The sequence below is a fragment of the Aptenodytes forsteri genome, unplaced genomic scaffold, assembly GCF_000699145.1.
Source record: "Aptenodytes forsteri isolate BGI_AS27 unplaced genomic scaffold, ASM69914v1 Scaffold3, whole genome shotgun sequence".
Classification (NCBI taxonomy): domain Eukaryota; kingdom Metazoa; phylum Chordata; class Aves; order Sphenisciformes; family Spheniscidae; genus Aptenodytes; species Aptenodytes forsteri.
The window spans coordinates 1,727,410-1,749,487 of NW_008795283.1; the positions used below are offsets into that span (position 1 = coordinate 1,727,410).

Sequence of the window (22,078 nt, forward strand, 5' to 3'; positions counted from 1 at the left end):
GCACCATAAATAAGGATGGCTCTCAGGAGCATGGCTGTGGCTGCCCGCTGAAGGGTTTCCTTCAGTGTCTGCCTCCTCCTCCTTTACGTATCTGTGCACAGAGCATAAACCACAGCTCCTGTATCCATATATATCCATCTATCCCGTACAGATATTTTTCAGCTGGGGTGAGAGTGAGGATGTAAAATGCCCGGCCAGTCAAGTGCAGCTGGTGTGGTATTGGAAGGGGACAATTAAGTAGGGGCATCTTTATGGGTTAGCTATGTATGGCACTGCTTCTCCAGGAGCATCATGGATACTAAAATACAGAAAAAACATCATGGACCAGTTCCCCGGGGCAAGTTGAGTGTTGGGAGGTTGCTCCTAGCCGTACACAGACTTGTGCTCTGTTTGGGTCAGCCCCTGGGATCACCAAATGTAACTGCATCCCGTCACTGCAGCATTTCTATAAGGAATTAGTAGACTTGAGTCATTACGTCAATTAACACCCATTTACCATGCTAGAATGGTAGGAACTACTCAAATTAGTAGAGACACCAGCTTGTAAATATTAAAAGACTTGCTATGAGAGCTGGTTTTTTTATGGTAGCTTTTTGCATGATCTTGAGAGAAAAAAAGTCTCCTTTTGACACGCACCGAGGGGGTTATTCTGTAGGCAGCTAATTCTGGGTTTTGGCATGTTTACTGTGAAGTGCAAAGCAACAAGCACCTATGGCTCCCCGCCATAACTTTTCCATAGAGCTGAACTGCGGGGATCTGTCATGGCCTAAGTATGAGTTACAGTCCTTTTTTCCTCATAAAACCTAGCTGGTGTGGTAGTAGGGAGCTAAACTACCTATTGCTGTGCAGTAACCTATGTAAAGTCAGCTTGGGGTCCATGGTTGTGCTCGTATCAGATAGGCACATGCCATCAGTGTGATGGTTTAAGACCAGGTCTGTGCTTGGAAACTTGTATTTGTCTGACAAAATGGATCTAATTACACTGCTCTGGCTTTTGACTTGCAGGTAAATCTTAACTTGCACTCTGGGTACTCTCGTAGCGATGAGCAAAGGGCTCAATAGCGTTTGAATGGAGACGATTGAAAAATATGCTTCATTTTGTATTAAATGTTCTGTTATGCTTTTATTTTGGGGGAGGGAGGAGTGTGAATTAGGTATAATACCTCTTCTGTTAAAACTCAGTTATTTGTGTTCTTTGGCAGAAAGGCTATAATTTCAATTTTTGCTGATGCTTATCAAAAAACCTGTGTGCTCAATTGAAAAGCTTTTATGTGTGTTGGAGCTGAGGAATGTGAGGCCCTGTTATTAAGCTGAACCCTATTTCTGTCTCCTCCAGCTTCAGAGCGGGGCTATAAGATGACGCTAATAGCAGCGCTGTGTCTGCTCTGTTCTGGGACAGATGCTTGTTGAGTAAACAAAACCCTTGATCTTGAGATGTCTCTGTCTGGCCCTCGCACAGCGCCCACGCCTGAACAGGGCTCACCCCATGCTCAGATCTAATCAGCAGCCTTTCCTGGCCAGTCTAGAGCCAGGGGAGAGAGGATTTATGGCCACAGATGTACTCCGTGTGTCTGATTTATTTGGGGGGGTGGGAAGGAGAGAGAGGTGCCAGACAACCTAATCTTATTTGCAGGTCAAATCCAAAGGTTCTAGTTTTTATGATGGCTTAAGGGGAATTTTGCCTAAATAAGAAATTAATAGGGACTTAGAGGTTTGCCTTCCGTTTTGTATTTACTGAGCAGTCATCTTGGGAACTTGGTATGTGGAGGTTGCCTGTTACCAGCCATCACTGTGTTATCCTGCCTCTTGATTTGGTTTCTTGTGAATGCTTCCTTTTGAAAGTATCCTTGCCATTAGAGTCATGTGAGCAGTTGTATACAAAAAGGTAAATTATAAGGAATCAGTATAGCCTTCCCAGCTTCCTACCTCGCTATAGGTCCACAGCAGACAAACCATCAGTCTTCTGAAACGCAGTTGTTACGAAAAATGTAAGGAGTTTGATAGTTGTCTAAAACTAATTTTCTATTGCAGGCTCAATTGTGACAAGCATGGTCCATGCTACTTTCTGGACTGCCTCCAGCAGTATTTCAAGAACTGATCTTTTTATTTATGGGTGCTACTTATGGATTTATGGATCGCGTGGCCATTGTCAACTCTTGTAGAAGAAGGCATTCTCCCTAAAATAACAGTTATGCATCTTCCCAGAGCCTTGCTACTGAATACTAGCTCATTCTGTTGCATAGATGCATTCAGCTTTTTGTCTCCCTTTTGCATTGATTGTATGCTTCGAACTTATCCTACCAGATAGGGGGACACTTCATGCGGTACCACTGCCCTTACTTGCATGTATTCAATGTGATAGTAATAGCAGGGCAGAGACCTATGGGAGAAAATGATGTCTGATAGCAAAGAGGTAGTGGAAATCATGATCCTAATGGTATAAAGCTGAAGATCACCCAGTACCAACTGACTTTTCTCTGTTGCTGCAGCCTCCTGTGTTTGCATCCCGCAGGGCCAGGGCAGTGACGTTGCTGGAATGACACCTCTGCGCCAGATTTGGATGTGTTTTGTCGCACTGGCGTCGGAGGATTGACACCGTGACGGCTCCTGGGTAACTAGCAGTGACTCAGGGCTGTGTTGCAAGCCTGCCTGGAGGCTCAATCCTCAGAGCAGGACTCGCGCTGAAGGGTGGCTCTTGTCACAGTTAGCCCTGCTGAGATCAGTGCTGCTACTTAGAGGAGGGATAGGGGATGTGTCTACTTCACTCTGGGCAGGCCGGAGCTACGTAGATTCCCTCCAGTGATTTCTGGACTGAGTTTAGTAGATACATCTGAGGGCAAACTTGCACCTTGTATAAGCAACCTTGCTGACCTAGAGCTACAGAGTGAGTTTTAACTCCTCTATCCTCTGTCATCTGAATGTTAAAACTGTTACCTCAATGTTTTATTAACAGCAGTTTTAAAATTTAATAGTTTTATTCTATGTTGTAAAGCACTTTTGCACCAGTTCCTAAGTGGGGGATGACAGTAAGAATGCTTCACTGTGTTTTTCAGATTGGTTACGTTAATGCTTTTCATGTTAATGAACACATATTAAGATCTTATTAGACAGTGTGTCTGTGGGCAAAGTTCCTGTTGATCCCACTGGGGAGTCTTATCTGTGTCAAAGAATTGCAGGATCAGGTCATTATTGTATCATTTTAGAAAATGATTGTGACCTCCACTTAATGTTAAAATGTTCGTCAAAGCAAGTGAAAACCAGTGAAGAAAAGTATTCCTGAATTCTGAGATTTTAGTCTACAACTCATAGCCTGAGTTTGGAGGTCCGAACACGTAAACAGAAGCTACCCTGGTAGAGGTTGTTTTTGAAATAATATACGATTAGTTTGAGGAATAATAATAAAAGTACCCTCTGCTTAAAATCAAATTAAAAATTTAAGAAGGACTGGCAAGGTCCTGGAGTGTGTTGAGGAATGGCTAGCAATAGAAACCCTCACGGAATTACAGAAGGTAGACAGATAGTGTTCATTACAGAAGGTGGTTGTCCCACAGAGAGGGAGGTTGGTGGTAGCAATGATTTATTTCAGAGGGCGGTTTAGTCATTGTACTATTCCTAGACAAGACTTTGAATTTAAGTGATACTTAGACTCTTAAGTAATTTTTGAAATCAAATTTAGGTTCTTGAGTCATGTAGCTGCTTTTGAAATTACTCCTGTCTTTCTGTCAGCCGATTCTACATGGCTGATCTTGGAAGACACAGCACCTACTGGCTGCTGTACAGTTAAGTAGGAGCTGGGAGCTGGAAGTGTCAAGAGGTTGGTGGATACCTGCCAGCAATTGCAGTATGGAAAAGTATGCTCTGATGTGCCCAGGGTGTTTTTGGAGCTGCTGTGCTTGTGCAGTTGGTCTCTATGTGCACCTTGAGTCAGAGGCACCTGGAATGTGTCATCTTTACTGTGCATGTGCACACATCTCCCTTCCAGCCCAGAGATCCTGGACTTGCTGCTCATAGTCCCTCTGCACATGTTCACTGGCCCTTTCTCAGGGATTTCCCAACATCCTGCAGCCAGAGATCTGGTAAAATACCATGCCGAGCGGGAGGGAAGACACAATGGGAGTGTCAAACTGAACCCAAGTTGTATGTGCTGGGTAGCTCAGTCTTCCCTGTGACCCTGAGCTAAGCAGGCAGCGAGGCATTTTAAAGAGACTTCAAAGGCTGGGGCCGGCTAACAGCTCTCACTAGGGCCGAGGTCCCTCTGATCCCCGGGGGCTCGGTCAGGCACCGGGGCTAGGGTAGACAGGCAGATAAGTAGGCACTAGAGAGAGAAGATAAGTAGGCTAATGTGGGAGAATCTGTCTCTTCTGAATTAGTCCAGGTAGCATGAAGAAGTGGATTGTTTTTTCATATCAAGGGTGTCAGATATGGATTTGTGATCCTGATACTGCATAATCAATTCTCTCCCCTCTGCCGTGCTTTGTCAGGAGTGGTTTTGTTCATTTGCAGTCCTTGTTCACGCTTTCCTTCCTGTTTTGCTTGTCTTTATAGATTTTTATCTGAAAGTTGAAAACGTGTTTGTTGATATCAGGAAGATTGCACCTGCTTTTGGAAAGAGGCGAGTGACACAACATGATGATAAAGTAGCCATTCGAGATGCATTTGTTAATGCTGATAACATTAAAATGTTGCCTGGAATATTCACAGTGCAAGGGAGAGGGGAGGAACCTCCTCGAGTGTTGAGGGGCCAGTTCATCTCTTCAAACTGCCACCATCTGAAGGTTAGGCATCTGCTCTAAATTGGCTGACTGGGCTCCCTCTATAGACCATGAAGGGAGATGGGAAGGGACAAAATCCCTTCTGGAGATATGTCTCTTTAATACATCTTTTGGGTCATAACAGGGTGGGACAGGAAGGATCGTCCCCTGGAAGTGACTGTCTCTTTCCTCTGACTACAAAGGGAGCTTAAGTGACTTCATTTAACTTACTGCCCAAGATTTAGATAGTTACAGTAGGGGAAATGAATCCCAGCCCTACTGATTTGGCAGTACAAACCTCAATGAAAGTTAGTGGGAGTTAAGGCTCTTGAACCTTCCAAGTGCTGTAGATAATGCCGCTATTAAGTTTGATGTTTCCTGTGAGATACTTGGCTGTGTCTGGACTCACAAACGTGATTTGTCAGCTAAGCCTGAGACCAAATTCTTGCAGTGGCCTGTTATGAAGGAAGGAGAATAGTGTGATCCGTGACAATGTGAAGGGTTCAGAATCCAATTTTAAGTGGTGCAAGCCCTACAGCGATGTAGTCCATAAGTAATAGAAGGCATTATTGGGCAGTGATATGCCAAATCTGTGTGATACATCGATCAGCTCCTTTGTTTTTGCATGGTATTTTAGGTTAGAGATTACTTTCATTTTAGAGGGTATTTGAAAATATATCAGTTTCTTAGGGATGCAGAGGGAATGTTGGTGGGTACATGCATTTTGCTCTATCTTCTGGGTTCATGAGCACAGCTTTTTTTAACTGTGGTGGTTTTGTAGGTTTCTGTGACCATTTAAAAGCAGGATTATTGATGTAAAATGTGATTGTCCGGATCACAATGGAAAGGCTAGTGGAAAACGGCCTTTGGTGCTTTGACAAGCACATGAGTCCTCTGCCTTATTTCTGGGCTGATATCTTTACCTCCTAACGTGGAGGCCCTGTGCCTCAGAAGCTTAGGGGAGCCCTAGGACCCTTCTGGAGCCTATTAGGAGGGGCTGGCTGTGGGGATGGTTTGGCCACCACTGTACTCCAAAATTTGTAACTGAATTATGTCCAACAAATGGAGATTTGGAGATTGCTCACTGGCCTTTAATAGTGCTTCTTGTGTTGCTAGTGATTCCTTGACTTGTATTATCCCCTGGGTGGTGAGACAGGGAAGCCTTTAGATTTGGTTTCTTGTGTTGACTTGAAGTGCTGTGTGCTGGGGAACACCATGGCATCATTAGGTGAGTGGCAGCTGAGCACTCAGTACTCCTAGTGCACATGTTGTAGGTCAAGAGGGGGCTATTATATAGATACACTTTTCCTCTGAGTTACTTTTCTAGCAATTGATCTTCATCTGCTGGGCATGTAAATGCTGCAGTTTGTTAGAGTCCCTGCTAAATACCTTCTTCAAAGTGACAGAGAGACAACCCCTGCATCTCTACCGGTACTCTTCAGTGGTGAGATACTGAAGTGCGTTTGGGTAAATGTTGCATCTTCCTTTTCTCTCATGCTTCCCTCCCCCCTCTCTGTTTTGTTTGTTTCAGGTCCTCGGCCTTTTTGGATCTACACAGTGGAAGTTGCATCTTGTGTATGGCGTGGTTAAGCTTGCAGCCTGTCACCTCGGCCTTCCTCCATTTTGGGCTGGTTACTTTTGTGCTGTTTTTGCATGGTTTGCAGGTGGATGCTGGCCTGACGGGAGACTCAACCAGTTCAGTACAAAACAGCTCGTGTTCAGGATCTTTTGACTGCAAGGAAGGTGTTATCCTGCCAATATGGTACCCAGAAAACCCATCCCTTGGGGACAAAATTGCCCGTGTTATCGTATACTTTGTAGCACTGATCTACATGTTCCTTGGAGTCTCCATCATTGCAGATCGTTTCATGGCATCTATAGAGGTCATTACATCGCAAGAGAAAGAAATCACGATTAAGAAACCCAATGGAGAGACCACAACGACCACCATTCGGATTTGGAATGAAACTGTTTCCAACTTGACCCTCATGGCTCTGGGCTCCTCTGCTCCTGAGATCCTTCTGTCTCTGATAGAAGTGTGTGGGCATGGATTCATAGCTGGAGACCTGGGGCCATCTACAATTGTTGGCAGCGCTGCTTTCAATATGTTTATCATCATTGCCATCTGTGTCTATGTGATCCCTGATGGGGAAACCAGAAAGATAAAACACCTGAGGGTTTTCTTTGTCACAGCTGCATGGAGCATCTTTGCTTACATCTGGTTGTACATGATCCTTGCTGTCTTCTCTCCAGGTGTGGTTCAGGTCTGGGAAGGTCTGCTCACACTTTTCTTCTTTCCGCTTTGCGTCCTTCTGGCTTGGATAGCAGATAGACGTCTGCTTTTCTATAAGTATATGCACAAAAAGTACCGTACTGACAAGCACAGGGGCATTATCATAGAATCAGAAGGTGATCACCCTAAGGGAATTGAGATGGATGGCAAGATGATGAACTCCCACTTTCTGGATGGAAACTTAGTGACTGTGGAGGGGAAGGAGGTAGATGAATCTCGCAAAGAGATGATCCGGATCCTTAAGGACCTGAAGCAAAAGCATCCAGAAAAGGACTTGGACCAGCTGGTAGAGATGGCTAACTACTATGCCTTGTCTCATCAGCAAAAGAGCAGAGCCTTTTATCGCATTCAAGCTACCAGAATGATGACGGGAGCTGGCAATATTCTGAAGAAGCATGCAGCTGAGCAAGCCAAGAAGAGCAACAGCTTGCATGAGGTGCGGCCAGATGAACCTGAGGAATTCATCTCCAAAATTTATTTTGACCCATGCTCCTACCAGTGTCTTGAGAACTGTGGTGCCGTTCTCCTGACAGTGGTGCGGAAAGGAGGAGATATGTCCAAGACCATCTATGTGGACTATAAAACAGAGGATGGCTCTGCCAATGCTGGTGCTGACTATGAGTTCACAGAGGGGACTGTTGTCTTGAAATCAGGGGAGACCCAGAAGGAGTTCTCAGTGGGAATTATTGATGATGACATCTTTGAGGAAGATGAGCATTTCTTTGTGCGGCTCAGTAACCTCCGTGTGGTGGAGAGTGAGGAACCTCCAGAGCTCAGTAACTCCCCATATCCAAAGGCCATATTGGCTTCTCCTTGTGTGGCCACAGTGACTATACTGGATGATGACCATGCTGGCATCTTCACATTTGAGTGTGATGTTATACATGTCAGTGAGAGCATTGGTGTGATGGAAGTCAAAGTCCTAAGGACATCAGGTGCTCGGGGTACAGTCATAGTGCCATTCAGGACAGTAGAAGGGACAGCGAAAGGAGGTGGAGAAGACTTTGAAGACACTTACGGGGAGTTGGAGTTCAAGAATGATGAAACTGTGTAAGTACCCCATTTGCTTCTGTTCCTGGGTCTAGTTTTGGTGTTTAACCCCACATTTTGCATCCATTACAGGTGAATGCTGACAAGGGACGGGCTCCTTTCTTCAGCTTTCCTTCAGTTCCTTACTTACCTCTTTCAGGCAAGAACCGACAGCAGGATTTAAGAGCTCAAAGCTCTTGTCCCTTCCCTCTTGGGAATGACAAAGCGAGGCTTAGAAATACTGGGGGGTGGGGGGAATAGGAGGAAAATACATAATTCTCTGAGGTTCTGTACTAAAGCTAAGGGTTAATGGAGAGTTAAGGTAGAGAGAGAAGAAAAAGGGTGAGCTTTTACCTGGCTGGGCAAATATGGGAAAGCCTCTTTTTGAACTCCAAACATAGAGTGCCCAGGAATTTATTGCAACCCCTAGATGAAAATTTTACAAGTTATTCCCAGGCAAGCAAGAGCTGCTCAGTAGACATGGGGCTTTATTTTAACAGGAGCAACGCATCATACCTGTGTCCCTAGGCTACCTGTGCAACTTGCAGGTCCCTGTGGCAGCTAATTCACAGCATAGGCACAGCTGCAAGCTGTTCTGCTGGACTTGTGAAATCCTTCCAGCCTTTATGTCCCTATGGTCTACCCATATTCCCCACGTCACCTTCTCTAAGATCTCCCTATGTCTGTTCTTTTACTACCTGTGGTTTTTCCCCTTGTAAAATACCGTGGCAATTGGCAATAATGGTCTAAAGCACTGCAGCTCACAGTCTGTCCATGTGGCTCCATGACCCAGTGTTTTCATACAGAATAAAGAAAGGAAGCAGAATTGTCTGCACCAGTCCTGTTAATTCAGCCTTTTTATTGCGTACAAAGTAGCTGATACAAAGCTAGGAAGTAATAAAGACCAGAGAGGCGATAATGTCTAATTGCTTTAAGTACCTGCTGTTAACATTAGTAGGGAATGAGAAAAATCCCTTAGCTGAGTAGGGAGAGGGAGGGAGGTGTGAACCTGGTGCTAAAACTCCCTAGTGTTAAGTGCCTAGGTTCTTCTTGTTAACACCTAATCACTTGAGCCATCACAGGAAGAATTCTGCAGACTTGCAACTGGCATCAGAGAAAGGAAATCTTTGTACCAAGCCTCCCAATACAGTACCCAAAAGGATGTTAATATATTAAATGCTATGGAGTAGGGATGCCCTAATTCAATAGCACCTTCTGCCTTAGCCCACTAAACCATTTTATCCAGCTAATATCCACAGTCCTGATGCTTGATTATAAGTACGTGTTCTTCCTATTAAAGGCAGAGAAGCTCCTGGTTGGCTGGGTTCAGCCACTATCAGAGATGGAAGAGGATCAGCTGTCCTCATCCGGCCTTTTCAGGGAGATGGGCCATGCATCCTTAATTGAGCCGCAAGCTGATTTCTCTAAAAAAAGTGAAGAATGTCAGCTGTGTGGTTACAGTCTCCTGTGAGTAGACTACCTAAAATATAACAAGCACTACCTTGCTTCAGCCAGGTCTTGAAGAAGAGACCTTTCTTGCTTGAAAAAGACCCATCAGTGAAAGGCCAGCAGGTTTGGGGTACCAGAGAATAAGCCCGTGAGCCATCTTACTCCAAACTGTACTCCCTTCCTTTCATCTTCTGGATGATGGAAGACTACTTTTTGTCTTTGAAAAGTGTGACAGAAGGTCAGAGCATACCCACATAGTTGCTTCACTTGGGTTAAAACAAGTCATGTTCAGCAGGACCATATGCATCCTTGTGGGACAGACTCTAATGAAAATGAATGCAGTAGAGAAAACAAGTATTTGTAGGTTGCTTAACACTGTGGTTTGTGACCCAGAGAAGATGCCCTACAGCACAGATGAGACATTTGTGGTGTACTTAAAACTGTGCCCACACCTAATGCATTAATGTGACTTTCACTTTTGCATTAGAAGACTGCTGGGAACAAAGCCTGCTAGCCACAGTGGCCATGGAGACTATGTGGCTAGCAGAGATTAATTTCTTTTGAAGCTAGAATTAGTGTAGCTGGCTCAACGTAGCACTTAATCAAACTAATAAGCCTAACAAGGAGGGAGATCATGTCAGCCAGCAGCTGCCTTTATTCAGTCCCGGGTTTCATTTTAAATCTCCAGGTAGTTTTCAGTAATCAGCCCTTGGCCTTTAAATTCAGTGAACACAGGTGAGTTGCTGTACTTTGTCAGCTCTTCTGTGAGGTGTGAGCAGCTGTAGAAACCTGGAAGCAGTAATGGGTGGGTTTAATCTCTTCTTCCTTTTTTGCATTCTAAATCTGAATGCAGAAAAATAATTTTGAGCAAATATTTAGGCTGCGAACATTTTTGAGGTGATTCAGGTCTGAATTTGGAGTTCAGACCCATAATGCTACTATTCCAACAAACACTATCTAGTTTTGGTCAGCCCAGTTTGGGAAGATGGGTGGATAGGGTGTTTGGGACAATTTTGCTGACCCAGAGGGCAGCATATGAGTGACTGGTTATGGTATTGCTTGGTACAAGGCTGTATGAAGACACTGGGTCCATCAAACAGCCAGGGGGTTGCCTGGCTGAATATTTGAGGCCCTGCCTCTTAAATGCCTTGCCACCAAGGGGGATCCGCCATGAGGTACTGACATCCCACGAGCACTGAAGCGGGGACTGAGGGTCCACAAAGCCTGGTGCAGAATAGAGGGGAAAGCAGGAAGACTAAGATGGTCGGTAGACAATGCTAAGGACAGGGGGTCAGAAAGCAGTGAGAAGTTACGTGCTCCCCACTTCAGCCTACTGATTAGGCCCTCGCTTAGGAAAGGTAAAACTTGGGCTCTAGTTTCCATGGTGGTGTAGGAGCTGCTCGTGGATGGAGTCCTGCCTACCTCACTGCTTTAACCTTGTCATTCTCCTCATAGAGTCACTTTGAAAAGATTTTTGACTCGTGGAGGAAGGAAATGTATTAACAGCATCTTGCAAACACATAAGACAGTGCTAAGCTTTGGTGTGGCTATGCATGTATGCTAAGGATCCGCAGAACTGCAGCCATACAGGAGCACTGATCAGTATAAACTGGAGGAGAGTAAAAGCTTCAGTTCACACTCTCAGCTCGTTCTCTGACACAGGAATTAAAAAACTTCAGCTTGCATTCTGCAGTGGCAGGCGATCTGCAAGTAGTTTGTAGGTTGGTCTCCTTAAGTGTAGCAATGGCTAGATTAATCTGAGGGGCACTGGATTACACAGCATCCTTGAGATTAAACTATAGGAGAGGCACTGCCGTCTACCAAATCCCCAGGGCCAAGGAAAAGCGCTTTCTCTGAAAACTAAATGGAGAAGGGGTCTTCACTTAGTTTATTTTATCTTGTTATATTTATCTCAGGGTTGTTTTTAAGAGGCTTTCCCTAAAATATGTGGGACTAAAAAAAGATGAGTTGATGCAAACATTATAGAATGCGAGGGAAGTGGATCCTGCCGCCGGCTCTTGCTTATTGCCTCTGTGATTCTTTCTAGACTAACACGGTCAAAGTTTCCTTACTCACGTTTGGGTGGGAGCACAAGAGAAAGCAGGCTGAGATGAAGAGGCTTGAAACAATGCCGTTATTACTGAAATATGTTCCCATGCAGCGTGTGTGTGCGTATGGATGTGTATGGGTGTTGGATAGCTATAAATCAAGCCATATAATCTTGAATACTGTCATCTGTTGAGAATGGAATTGATCAGGTCTCAAATATTTGATTATGCTGCCTCTTTTTCAATACATTTGTTATTTCTGAACTCCTGCTCCAGTGAGTGTCAGATACAACCTAAGCAGCTGAAGCAGAATCCTAGCTCTCTTGTTGACCAAAAGGAAACTCTCAAAAAATCAAGTCCAAAACTTAGATTTTTTTGTTTTGTTTTGTTTTGTTTTTTCAAGATGACCAAACACTTTTCTATTAAATGATTTTGTATGGAAATAAATGTTAGGTTCTTGGAGGTATGAAAATGTAGAAGAATGATTGACCCAGCTGCTTTATCATGTCCAAGCAATAAAGAAATCATTAGGAGCCAGCAGCAAAAAGTTAATTGGGTTTTAAAGGATTTTCTTTTTGCATAATAAAGGGAACTCCCAGCAAGTCATTAAATTTAATTTAAATTTTCTCTGTTTAAATTCATATGGAAATTTGTCTAGGTCTTGCTTTAGAAAGTTTAGGAAGATACACAAGTTACCAGTAGCTAATTGATATGCCAGCTAGAAAATAAAGTGACAAGTTCTGCTGTGGCAATGTCACTTGCAGCAGCTATACTGAGTTAAGGTTTAGGCCAAGAGATCTACTTTGTTACTTGCCTTTGTTGCTGGTTGCTCAATGACTTGCAGGATCTGAAGGCCACTAGAGGTATAGCCATCTGCCCTGAGTCCGTAGTTCTCAGAGTATTGCCTGTGGCTCAGGAAGGAACTGGGTGTTGAGAGATGCTGTGGTGTTAACTGGTATTAAATGGCCTGCAAAGCCTCTTCGCAAAGTCAGCATGGCTGAACTTTGGTAACATGTGGAAACCTACAGTCACTTATCTATGTGTGTGTTAGGCAGAGCTCTCAATAACAGAAGGGCTGTCTCCTCCATTTGTACAGAGACTGCTGAAGATGAACGTATTAAGCCTGTCTCGATAGGCAGTGAGATTTTCTTTTTTTTGCCTTTAGGATTTGGGCAGGACATTGTGTGCAAGTTGTGTGTTGCCTCTCCTTGTCTGCTTCTCCCCAGAGAAGCCCCCAGGCTGCTGCGTGTGTGGCTGCTCCATGGAGTCACTGTGAACCTTGGGCTGTTTCTGAGTGCGTGCTTAGCTTGGTGGGGCTGGTCTTCCAAAGTGCTGCCGTGACACTGAGCAGTGGAAAACCACATGCATTTCTCCCTGTTGGGGGCTTCAGGCATTTTCTGACAGGGGGGCTCATGGAGTGTGCGTGTATGTATGCATGTGAAGGCCAGAGGTGGTCCTGTCTGGGTCAAGCTCAGGTTGGTGCCCCAAGGCTGGTGGTTAACAACTGCCTCAGGCAGCCACCACATGCTGCTGCTGCCGCCCTCTCTCCTGTGTGTTGTGCCACCCTTGTTTGGTGGGAAGGTCAGTATCCCTTCCTTCTCCTGTCCGCCCACGCTTGGACACAGAGATACCTGGGCCCTAACCCCTTGCTCGTGGTCCTGCCATGGTGGCTGTTAGCTTCCCCCAGCAGATCTGGTGAAGGTGATAGTGGAGAAAGGTGAATGGTGGTTTTCTGTTTGAAGGACGTCATACTGAGGTTTGGTGTAATTAATTGTCCTTCCTTTTTGCCATTCAGCGCTTGAGGAAACTGTCAACTTAATTTTTTTAATTTGATCACCTACGCGGTCACAGTTGTGGCATTTTGAGGGGAATGCTATTAATGATACTTAGCTCTTTTGCATGGTGTTTCATCAGTAGATCTCATAGCACTCTGCAAAGGAGATTGAGGGACATTATTCCCATTTTGCAGATGGGAGAAAAAATACAGAGAAAGCAACTTCTCTTCCCTCTGGATTACCCAGCAGATCAGAGGCAAAGACCGGAATAAAACTGATCTCCCTGAACTGCTGGCCTGTGCTCTATCCAGAAGAAGGTCTGTGTACATCAAGCTTGCAATTTCCTGTTACTCAGGACCACAGTGAATTTATGCAGATTCACTGGCCTCTCCCCAGCCATCGCGAATCAGGTTGGTACAGGTATAGGCAGTAGCTGCAATATCTTACTATTGCCCCAAGCTGTCAACAGTAACTGCGGTTTTGGGTGCTCATTTTCCTAAATTAAGTTTTGGTCACATGACATGGAGGTGTGCTGCATCTGCAGACCTTGGTTTATTTATCTCAGCTGTGATGACTCCAATTAATGACCGAGGTCATAACAAAATTATTTTGGTAATCTAGTCTGAACTGTTGTTCAACAGCTCTCATACACCATGCACTGATCCTAAGGCTCTGGGCTCCGAGGAGAACAGCCCTCAAAAAATTAAGACTAATTAGTGGGACTCCAGGCAATGAGAATTTGTTTTGTGAGGCTGATGGTTTACTTCTCTCAGGACATGCTTCCTTCCCATTAGAGCCTTCTTGAGATTGAACTTGAGAGTGAATCCTCCAAACTCTTCTCCAGTTTGTTTCTATCAGTGAGTAAGCCCCTTCTGGCTTTCTCTTCCTACACCTCCACATAAATGAGAAATTCTTGATTCCTATTTTAATTCGGATTAAGGGGAAACAGTAGCAGCTGTCCTCCAGTTAAAAAAACTTCCCCCCACTATGTTGCCAGTGGTGAAAGGCTGTCATATTTGCTTCTTGCTGTGAAATTCTCATGTCAGTGTTCTTAACAGTACCAGTTTCTAATTTAACTGAAGTCCTTTACACACACACACATGCGCACGCTCTGGGTTTCTATTGTAGTCCTGCTGTGAGATCTAGGTGATGTGACCTGCAGGGGATCAATGTAAGGCATCAGGGGACTGTTCCTGGAGCACATGTAAAATCAGCCTGCAGAAATGCGAGACTGTGGCACCATCCTGGGAAGAAGAGAAGCCCTGAGCTGACCTTTACCTTCTCAGATAGTCCTGTTGACAGGTGTTGGTGGGACATACTTGCCATCTGTCCATGAAGAAGGACAAATGACATCCTGTCTCGGAGACTGTGACTTCTTGCCCATCAAAGGAGGCATTTGTATGAGGTTATGTGACAGCATTAAACAGGGGAGGCCTGGGACCCCAGCTCAAAAGAGAGGCATGTGGTAGAGATTGGCTCTTCAGAGCTGGTGTGTGCTCTGATCTAGCAGAGAAGTCCCTGGGAAGCTCATGGGTTCCTGAAGAAGCCTTTGGAAGGGATGTTCTGGGAGGTATCAGAGAGGGCAGTGATATTCCTAGTTTAGAGCAAACACAGGGAAATTCACCCTGCCAAATGATACAACCAAGTTTTGGGTTTACAAACAAACAGACCAGAACTGATCCAAGATAAAACAAGTCTACTGTGGCTTTGGTGAGCTTTGCCTCATTTACTCATACTGACTTACGTAGGGAGCACCTTTGCAAATGAGTGGCTTAGACATCATGCCCTTTACACACCGGTTTTCAGAGGCATGGGTCATATTTGTTTCCCACCTATAAGAAGGAGGAAGAGGCACAGTTTGAATGATGCAGCTTCAGGGCATAAGAAGAGATGCTGGTGGCAAGGCTTGATAGACCATGCATCGTGCCAAGTATGTGCTGAGTTTTTTTTAACCCACAGTGGGAACATTACTTACAGCATCATTGTAATGTGTCTCTGACTTCTAACAGATCAGAGTGCCAGCAAAGTTTCTGAAAGCCTATAAATATGGGCTTATCCTTTTCTAAATGAGATGAGGAGAACAGCAGAGTCTAAAATTTCCCCAGCCAGAGGTCCTCCAGCATGTTTTTGTTGTGGCTAAATAGAAGCAGCTGATCCTGGTGGAAGGTGGCAGCTGTTTCAAATAAGAGATGATTTACCTGTTGCTAGCAGTGTGGCTTGTTTCTTATTTACCTCATGTCAGGATAAAAGGTGATAAGAGAATTTGCTATGCTAGCTGATAGAAGCACTGGGGACCAAGTTCATCCTCCATTTAGCTTCAGTGAAAACAGCAGATTTAAAGCTGGGAGGAATGTGGACTGGTACGTATTTACAGCTGTCTTAGCAGATGGGCTGTTGACAGATGAGGCCCCTCAAGTCTCTGCCTGCATGCCAGCATGTACTGCTGCAAGCATTTCAGCTGAAGCCAGTCCTGGTTGTCGAGCAGGCCTCGGCTGCTCGATGGGTTGCACTGGAAGGGCAGGGGGGTGGAAGTCTGAACATCAGATAGGACCAGTTCTTCCTGCCAGGGTTTGCAGGACCTGTCATTAGGAGGCCAACAGAGATGTCTGCTGACCTGCCTCTAAGCCTGAGCAGCCTCACGTGGAGTTTGTGCAGCCCTAGGGCTGGACTGCAGTGCCTGGAAACCTGCCTCCGGACATCAGATCCCTGACAGCCTCCATTATGTCCTGCTGCTCTCCTTCCAGGTGCTGGCGTGGAGTCCTTCTGGGTATAAAGGGCTTGATGCTCTACCCCCTGTGAGCAAAAGCCATAGCTCTGATCTGGTCCTTCTGTTAGACTGTGGAAGATCTCCTTCGGTGTTTTTAGGTGCTGGGGAGGAAAGAGGGTTTTTCTCTCTCCCCCGTTTGCCTCTCCAGAGTTTCCAGGAGTGGTTGCTCCTGCCTGTGCTGCGGCTGTTGTGCTGAGTGTGTCGTAGATGGTTTATCTGCTGCTGTGCCTCTTTTGTGCTCCGTGTAAAAGTATGTTGTTAAAGTGAAATGGAGTAGGAATTACCTTTTGTGCCTCTGTTTTTCTTTCCATGAGATAAGCAAGCCAAATGCATCCTACCCTCAGAAAAGTGGTTGCTTGCCTGTGCTGCGGCTGTTGTGCTGAGTGTGTCGTAGATGGTTTATCTGCTGCTGTGCCTCTTTTGTGCTCCGTGTAAAAGTATGTTGTTAAAGTGAAATGGAGTAGGAATTACCTTTTGTGCCTCTGTTTTTCTTTCCATGAGATAAGCAAGCCAAATGCATCCTACCCTCAGAAATCCCCACCTGAGCACCATGCTGCTCTGCTTTTATCCTTTAGAGAAAAAAGCATGATAAAGCTATCAATATTTAATGTAGAAATTCTGCTCCGCTTATCTCTGCTTTACCTGTCTTTCCTCCTGGGTTGTTTTCTCCTTTCCCTCATTTGCTTGAGAGTTTTGGCTTAATACTGCTATGTCCACCTCCCTCAGTAAAGACAACTGGACCACAATGCTGTTTAGGAAGGATGTGCCAGGACCAGTGTATTGACTGTGCAAGAATAAATAAGCACTGAGCACTCTGTTTTCTAAGACATCGGAAATGCTTCTTTATTTTGGGGTGGATTGTGGTTAGCTTTGATAGCTCACAGTAGTTTTCTCTTCCTGTAGTGGAGTTGGGGGGGGGGAACATGTGAATTGGCAGTTTTTCCCAGATGTGTCCTGTTAGCTGACACCACCGGAGGTGGGCAGAGCTGTGAATAATGCAAAATCGCAGTGAATGGACTATGTATGAGCAATAACTGCTTGCCTAGCAGTTGGGGTCCCAGGGTTTGATCAGCTGTATCCTGCAAAGCAATACCTGAAAGCTGTAGCAGGGTGGAGCGTATCAGATGCCTGGCTACTGCTGGTGTGTGAGGCTATAGCACTGTGGAAGTGTGAGGAGCTGTGTGTGCTTTACCTCGGCGGCAACCGTGGTGCCTGTCTTATAGGAAGGTCTTCATTTTGTATAATTAGCAAGTTCTTGGCATAACTGTCTTTCTTGCTCTTTTTGCAGCCTGACGAGTGGAGCAGTGCTAGACGTGGTCTGTGGGAGTCAGAGCTGATGGCAGCTTCAGTAGATCATTAGACTTTGTGGTGGGCAGCTGGTGCTGGCTTTCCCTTGAGGTGACTAAAAAACAGAAAAAAGCTCCGGGGCCTGATTATCCCATCCTTTGTATGGTACAGAGAAGCAAAAAAAGGCATAACAGATGTCACATCTCCCCTGGCTTGACAGTAAGTTGTAGACAGCGGTGTCGGCGCAGGAGAGAAGTGCTGGGTGGTTTCCCTGGTGCACAGCCCCCAGAGGAGAGGGTAAAGAGCAGAGGAGCTGTTGCTTTTGGTGCTGGGAGAGCATCAGTATGTGGACAGGTAGGTTTTTTTTCTTCCTTGAGCTCTGTGGGGGGCAGTAGGTCCCACATGTGTCCCTGTGCAGTGCTTCTGGCTGGTCAGGAGCCTGAGGAGGTGAGGTGTCACGGTGCAGAGGCGGTTTAGGGGTGCTGGTCCCCGGTGTGTTGCCTGCAGGCAGGCTGCGCTGGCACAGCAGGGCAGCTGATTTTGCAAGCTCAGTGCTGCAGCTCCTCTGGAAAGATGTGGTTCACAAGTTAAAACTGAATGAGTGTGGACTAAAACAGAGAGCAAAATCCAAGGGTTGAAATAGGCCCCTGGAAGCATAGCTTTGGGTGCCCAAGCGATGGAAGCATGGCCAGCCTCAGGGAGGCGAGCTGACTTGTCCCGGGGTCACTCTGGCTGTCTGAGGGACCAGGGTAGCTGTTTGCAGCTCTGGAGCATTTGAAGGCAGGACGACTGGATGGGCAGGCTGAGGGGGGAAATCTCGCCAGCGTGCGCTGTAATGACTGGAGCCCCTGTTTGGCCTGGCCTGGGATTATTAATGCCTTGCCTTTGGGGATCGCTTCTCAGGGTCTTTCTTAAGGAGGCTGAGACCTCCCTCATACATATAGCCTGGCATGTGACACCTCATGCGGCACCGTATCTCCTGACCCCATGCTGGGAAGGGAGCTCAGCAGCCACCTGGGCAGGGGATGGCAACTGCCCTTGGCGAGGGATTTCTCCCTTGCGGTGCAGGGATGTCCTGGGTGGCAGGCGAGGGAGTTTCATGGGGCTGCGAGCTTGCGGAGGAGAGGCCCGAGGAACGAGTACATAGCAACAACAAACTTCTGCTAAGGGCACCTCCCTTACAATTTTGGGGGGAGATGATTTTTTTTTTTTTTTTTAAAGAAAATTTCAATTGCTGCAGTAACAGCCCACTCCCTGGAGGGTACATCTAATGGAATTAAAGGGTATCTATCTTGTGGTGAGAGCTTCCTCAAACCACTGCCCAGAGCCCAGATGCTGCACAGAGTAACAGCCCACTCCCTGGAGGGTACATCTAATGGAATTAAAGGGTATCTCTATCTTGTTCTGGGCGGTGAGAGCTTCCTCAAACCACTGCCCAGAATACTTGTGAGACACCCTATAATTCAATTAGAAGTGCCCTCCAGGGAGCATATAATTATATCATATCTATGAAACGTAATGACAGCCCCCTCGTATCACATGGTGAGCAACTCTCTGTTGCTGCCCAGAACCTTTCACTGGTAAGGAACTAATCTGCTTAGCGCAGATTGAACTTGGTGGTGTACAGCACTTACCCAAATGCTTCTGAAGGGAATCCCTGCCAGTGGAATAAACCTGTTAGCGGCACGTGAGCATTGCCGCCTCTGCATCCCTCTTCCCAACCCTCGGACCGCTCCAACTGGGGCTGCTCACCTCCACCCTCGCCATCCTCTCTGACTGGTTTGGTCTTTGAAGCTTCCCAGGAATTTTGAAGGATGGGAAGTTTTCTTTAACCCTTTAAACTTGTCTTTTTGCCCCTTGTTGGGTAGTAATAGCCTGTGATGCAGAGTGTGCTGAAGAGATTGAGCTCCATAATAGGCACTGTCCTACCTTCCTGCTGATACCCTGTAACATTTTGATACAAGTTGATATACTCTGGAGAGAGAAGTAATTGTAGTGCCTGTTGAAATGCAGCCACCTCCAGTGTGAACAGCAACATCACAGCATCTGAAACAGTTTTAAGGCTAGAAGTGAGGAACACCGAACTTGACCACCGCATAGGGGACTTCCATGGGATACTGCAATTCCAATTAACTCTCACCGGAGGCATCAGCTTAAATCAATCTGCAGAAAACCAGAGAGGGAGGGCAGGGTGGGGCCTTGGAGTGAGTTTGAGTACCTAAAGAAATCACATGGAGGAATTTCCTTCCCCACAGTAGAAGTCCACTGGGAAACAGTGTCAGCTGCCTTGTGATCAAAGGATACCCCTAGTCTGTACAGGTCTGCTGAGACTGTACTGCCCCCAACCCTCCTGTAGTTCAGCAGCTTCAGACGGTTTTCCCAGAAGGTTCATCCGCCCACACAAATAATTAACTCATCTACTTGTCACAAGATTGTAGTTGCTGTGAGTACTGTTGCGTTGCTGTCTGCCAGTGCCTAGGTGTCACTTTGCCCTCAAATCCCAGAGCTCTGAGTGAGCTGGACACCTCTGGAATACAAGATGGAAGCAGGGAAGAGGGCAGGGAAGGGACCTTTGAGAGATGATGGAGGCAGCGGGTGAGTGAGGTTTGCTCCCGTTAGGAGGCAGGAGAACATTGTGCTGACCTTGAAGGCAATGGATCTGAATCTCAGTGTGTGTCCTTGACTGGCGTTTTGGGGGTGAATCACCAAAGGTGGAGCAGAGGTGTGTTTAGATGGTGGTGTTCTTTCCTTGGGGACAATTACATGGGGAATCACTGGCCAGCAGGGCCCTGGTGGAGGTATGTCCAGGGCTCGAAGGAGCTTAGCTGTGAATTGCTAAGTATTTTGGAGAAAGGCAGATAGAGAATAAGGTGGTTGTAATGAGAAAAAGAAATGGATGAGAGTTACTTGCTGAGAACCACAGGGCCTTGGTTTCTTGTTGCAAGGCCGGTACTTCAACCAGGACTTCAGTCAGTGGGGACGTCTTGGAGGTGGATTGAAATGTGTCTCCTAGTTCTTCCTCCACTAACTGGTAGGAGAAGAAACTTTCAGCCTTGCTGAGGCAAGCCAAGGGAAGGAGGAGCCGTTTTCTGCTTCCAGCTCTTTCCCTGCTGCTGTCTCTGCTCCTGCCCCTCCCCCCAAAAAAACCCCAACATAGCACCTTGGAGCCTACTTCCTCCCACTACCTATTCCCAGTGAATGCTTCAGGTCACACTGGGAAGCCATCTGATCTTTTTCAGTATCTGCATATGACTTGGAGCAAAGAGAGAAGCAGTATTTTTCCCCATGCACATCTTCTCCTTCCCTCTTGGCATCTAGGTATCTGTAATGATGATCCCCAACTCCAAATATTGCAGCAAAGCAAGAGATTTGGCATGAAAGAAAATGTTGAACCATCGTGTAAATCCTGGTGGCTCTCAAGCACCATATCCTTGTCTAGAGCAGGAGAGAAACTTGGGCAAACGGTTGTGGCAGGCTCTTCCCTGGCTGCATTAGGATTGTGTTTTCACCACAGCTCTGGAGTAACTCACTGCTCACCTGCATTTGCACAAGGAAGTCATTGTGGAGTAACACCTTGGTTTTCTGTTCCTAGGGAAACCCCTCTTACCAGCTGGCTTGTGCTTCACTTGGCCTTGGAAACAGTTACGTGCTTTTTCTGTGACAAGGTCGTGGGACAGTAGCACGCCCAAGGTTATCTGACCTCCTGTAGGCAGAGCATGGAGAGTGCTTGAGGAATATTGAGGTAATATTATTTGGTTACCTCAGGCAGTTTCTTGTATCAATTAAAGGTATTTTGTGGTTATATTTCTCCTTTCATATGGAGGGATCCCAAATAGCTCAACAAATTGGGCAGGATGAACATTTTATCTACCAAGCAAAAGCCAGTGCCTGTAGGCACGCCTGTGTTTGGCAGCCTGCAGCAGCGGTACCATAGGGCAGGGGGTGATCAGGGTGAGGGGGTGCCTGGGTCGGGCAGGTTTGGGGCTGGCATGGTCGGCAGCAGCATGCCTGTCCTACGAGGAGGGGTGAGCCACTCTTGGGGAGCGTAGAGTGACTGAGGTGTGAGCGCCTGGGCGCTGAGCATCCTTCAGTGCTGGATGGGTGATGAGAGAGAGTTTGTGTGGTGCTCGGTTGAAAACACAGGCTCTGGAGAGCAGGGGGGTCGGCATGGCTGGGTTGCAGGGATGCAAAATGCATGCTTTTCTTCAGCAAGAGCACCACTGCTGTGGAAATCACAGCCTGCCTTCCCGCACAGCCACTGAGTAGCACCAGGCACTGGGGACAAACCCTCCCTTGGGTGACCTGTCCAGGGTTGCCTCTGAGATGCTTCAGTCGCTGTGCCCAGACGGGGCACGTCGATCCTCTTTGGGAACAGAGATAGGTTGGTGGGCTTTACGCCATGCTGCGGCACTGCTGCCCCCCACCACCCTGGGCTTCCGCAGCCCTCTCCAAGGAGCCCGCTTGGATCTGCATGTCAGCAATTGCTGTGAGGCTCCTGCAGGGATGTGGTGTCTCACCAGAGCCCTGCCATTTAAAGCATCAACCTCTTGCTAACCCCTTAGCAGCTGTGGAAATATTGACCTGTTTTTACCTGTTTGCAACAACTGGTCTCACGGTCCCCTCTCTCTGTCACATGCACACCATGTATGTTGTGGGCAGGAGGTGGTGCCACTGTCTCC

The 22,078-nt window shown here is 46.5% G+C and overlaps 1 protein-coding gene across 3 annotated transcripts in view; it reads left to right on the plus strand.

Moving 5' to 3' along the window:
* The first annotated feature begins 6,287 nt into the window (after positions 1–6,287).
* Positions 6,288–22,078, plus strand: part of SLC8A3 (solute carrier family 8 member A3) — a 100,547-nt gene continuing 84,756 nt past the window's right edge. For all 3 annotated transcript variants that reach the window (XM_009279275.2, XM_009279276.2, XM_009279277.2), the window contains exon 1: positions 6,288–8,094. In XM_009279275.2, coding sequence (XP_009277550.1) covers positions 6,329–8,094 — 1,766 coding nt within the window. In that variant the 5' untranslated portion in view covers positions 6,288–6,328. The remainder of the gene's footprint in view (positions 8,095–22,078) is intronic.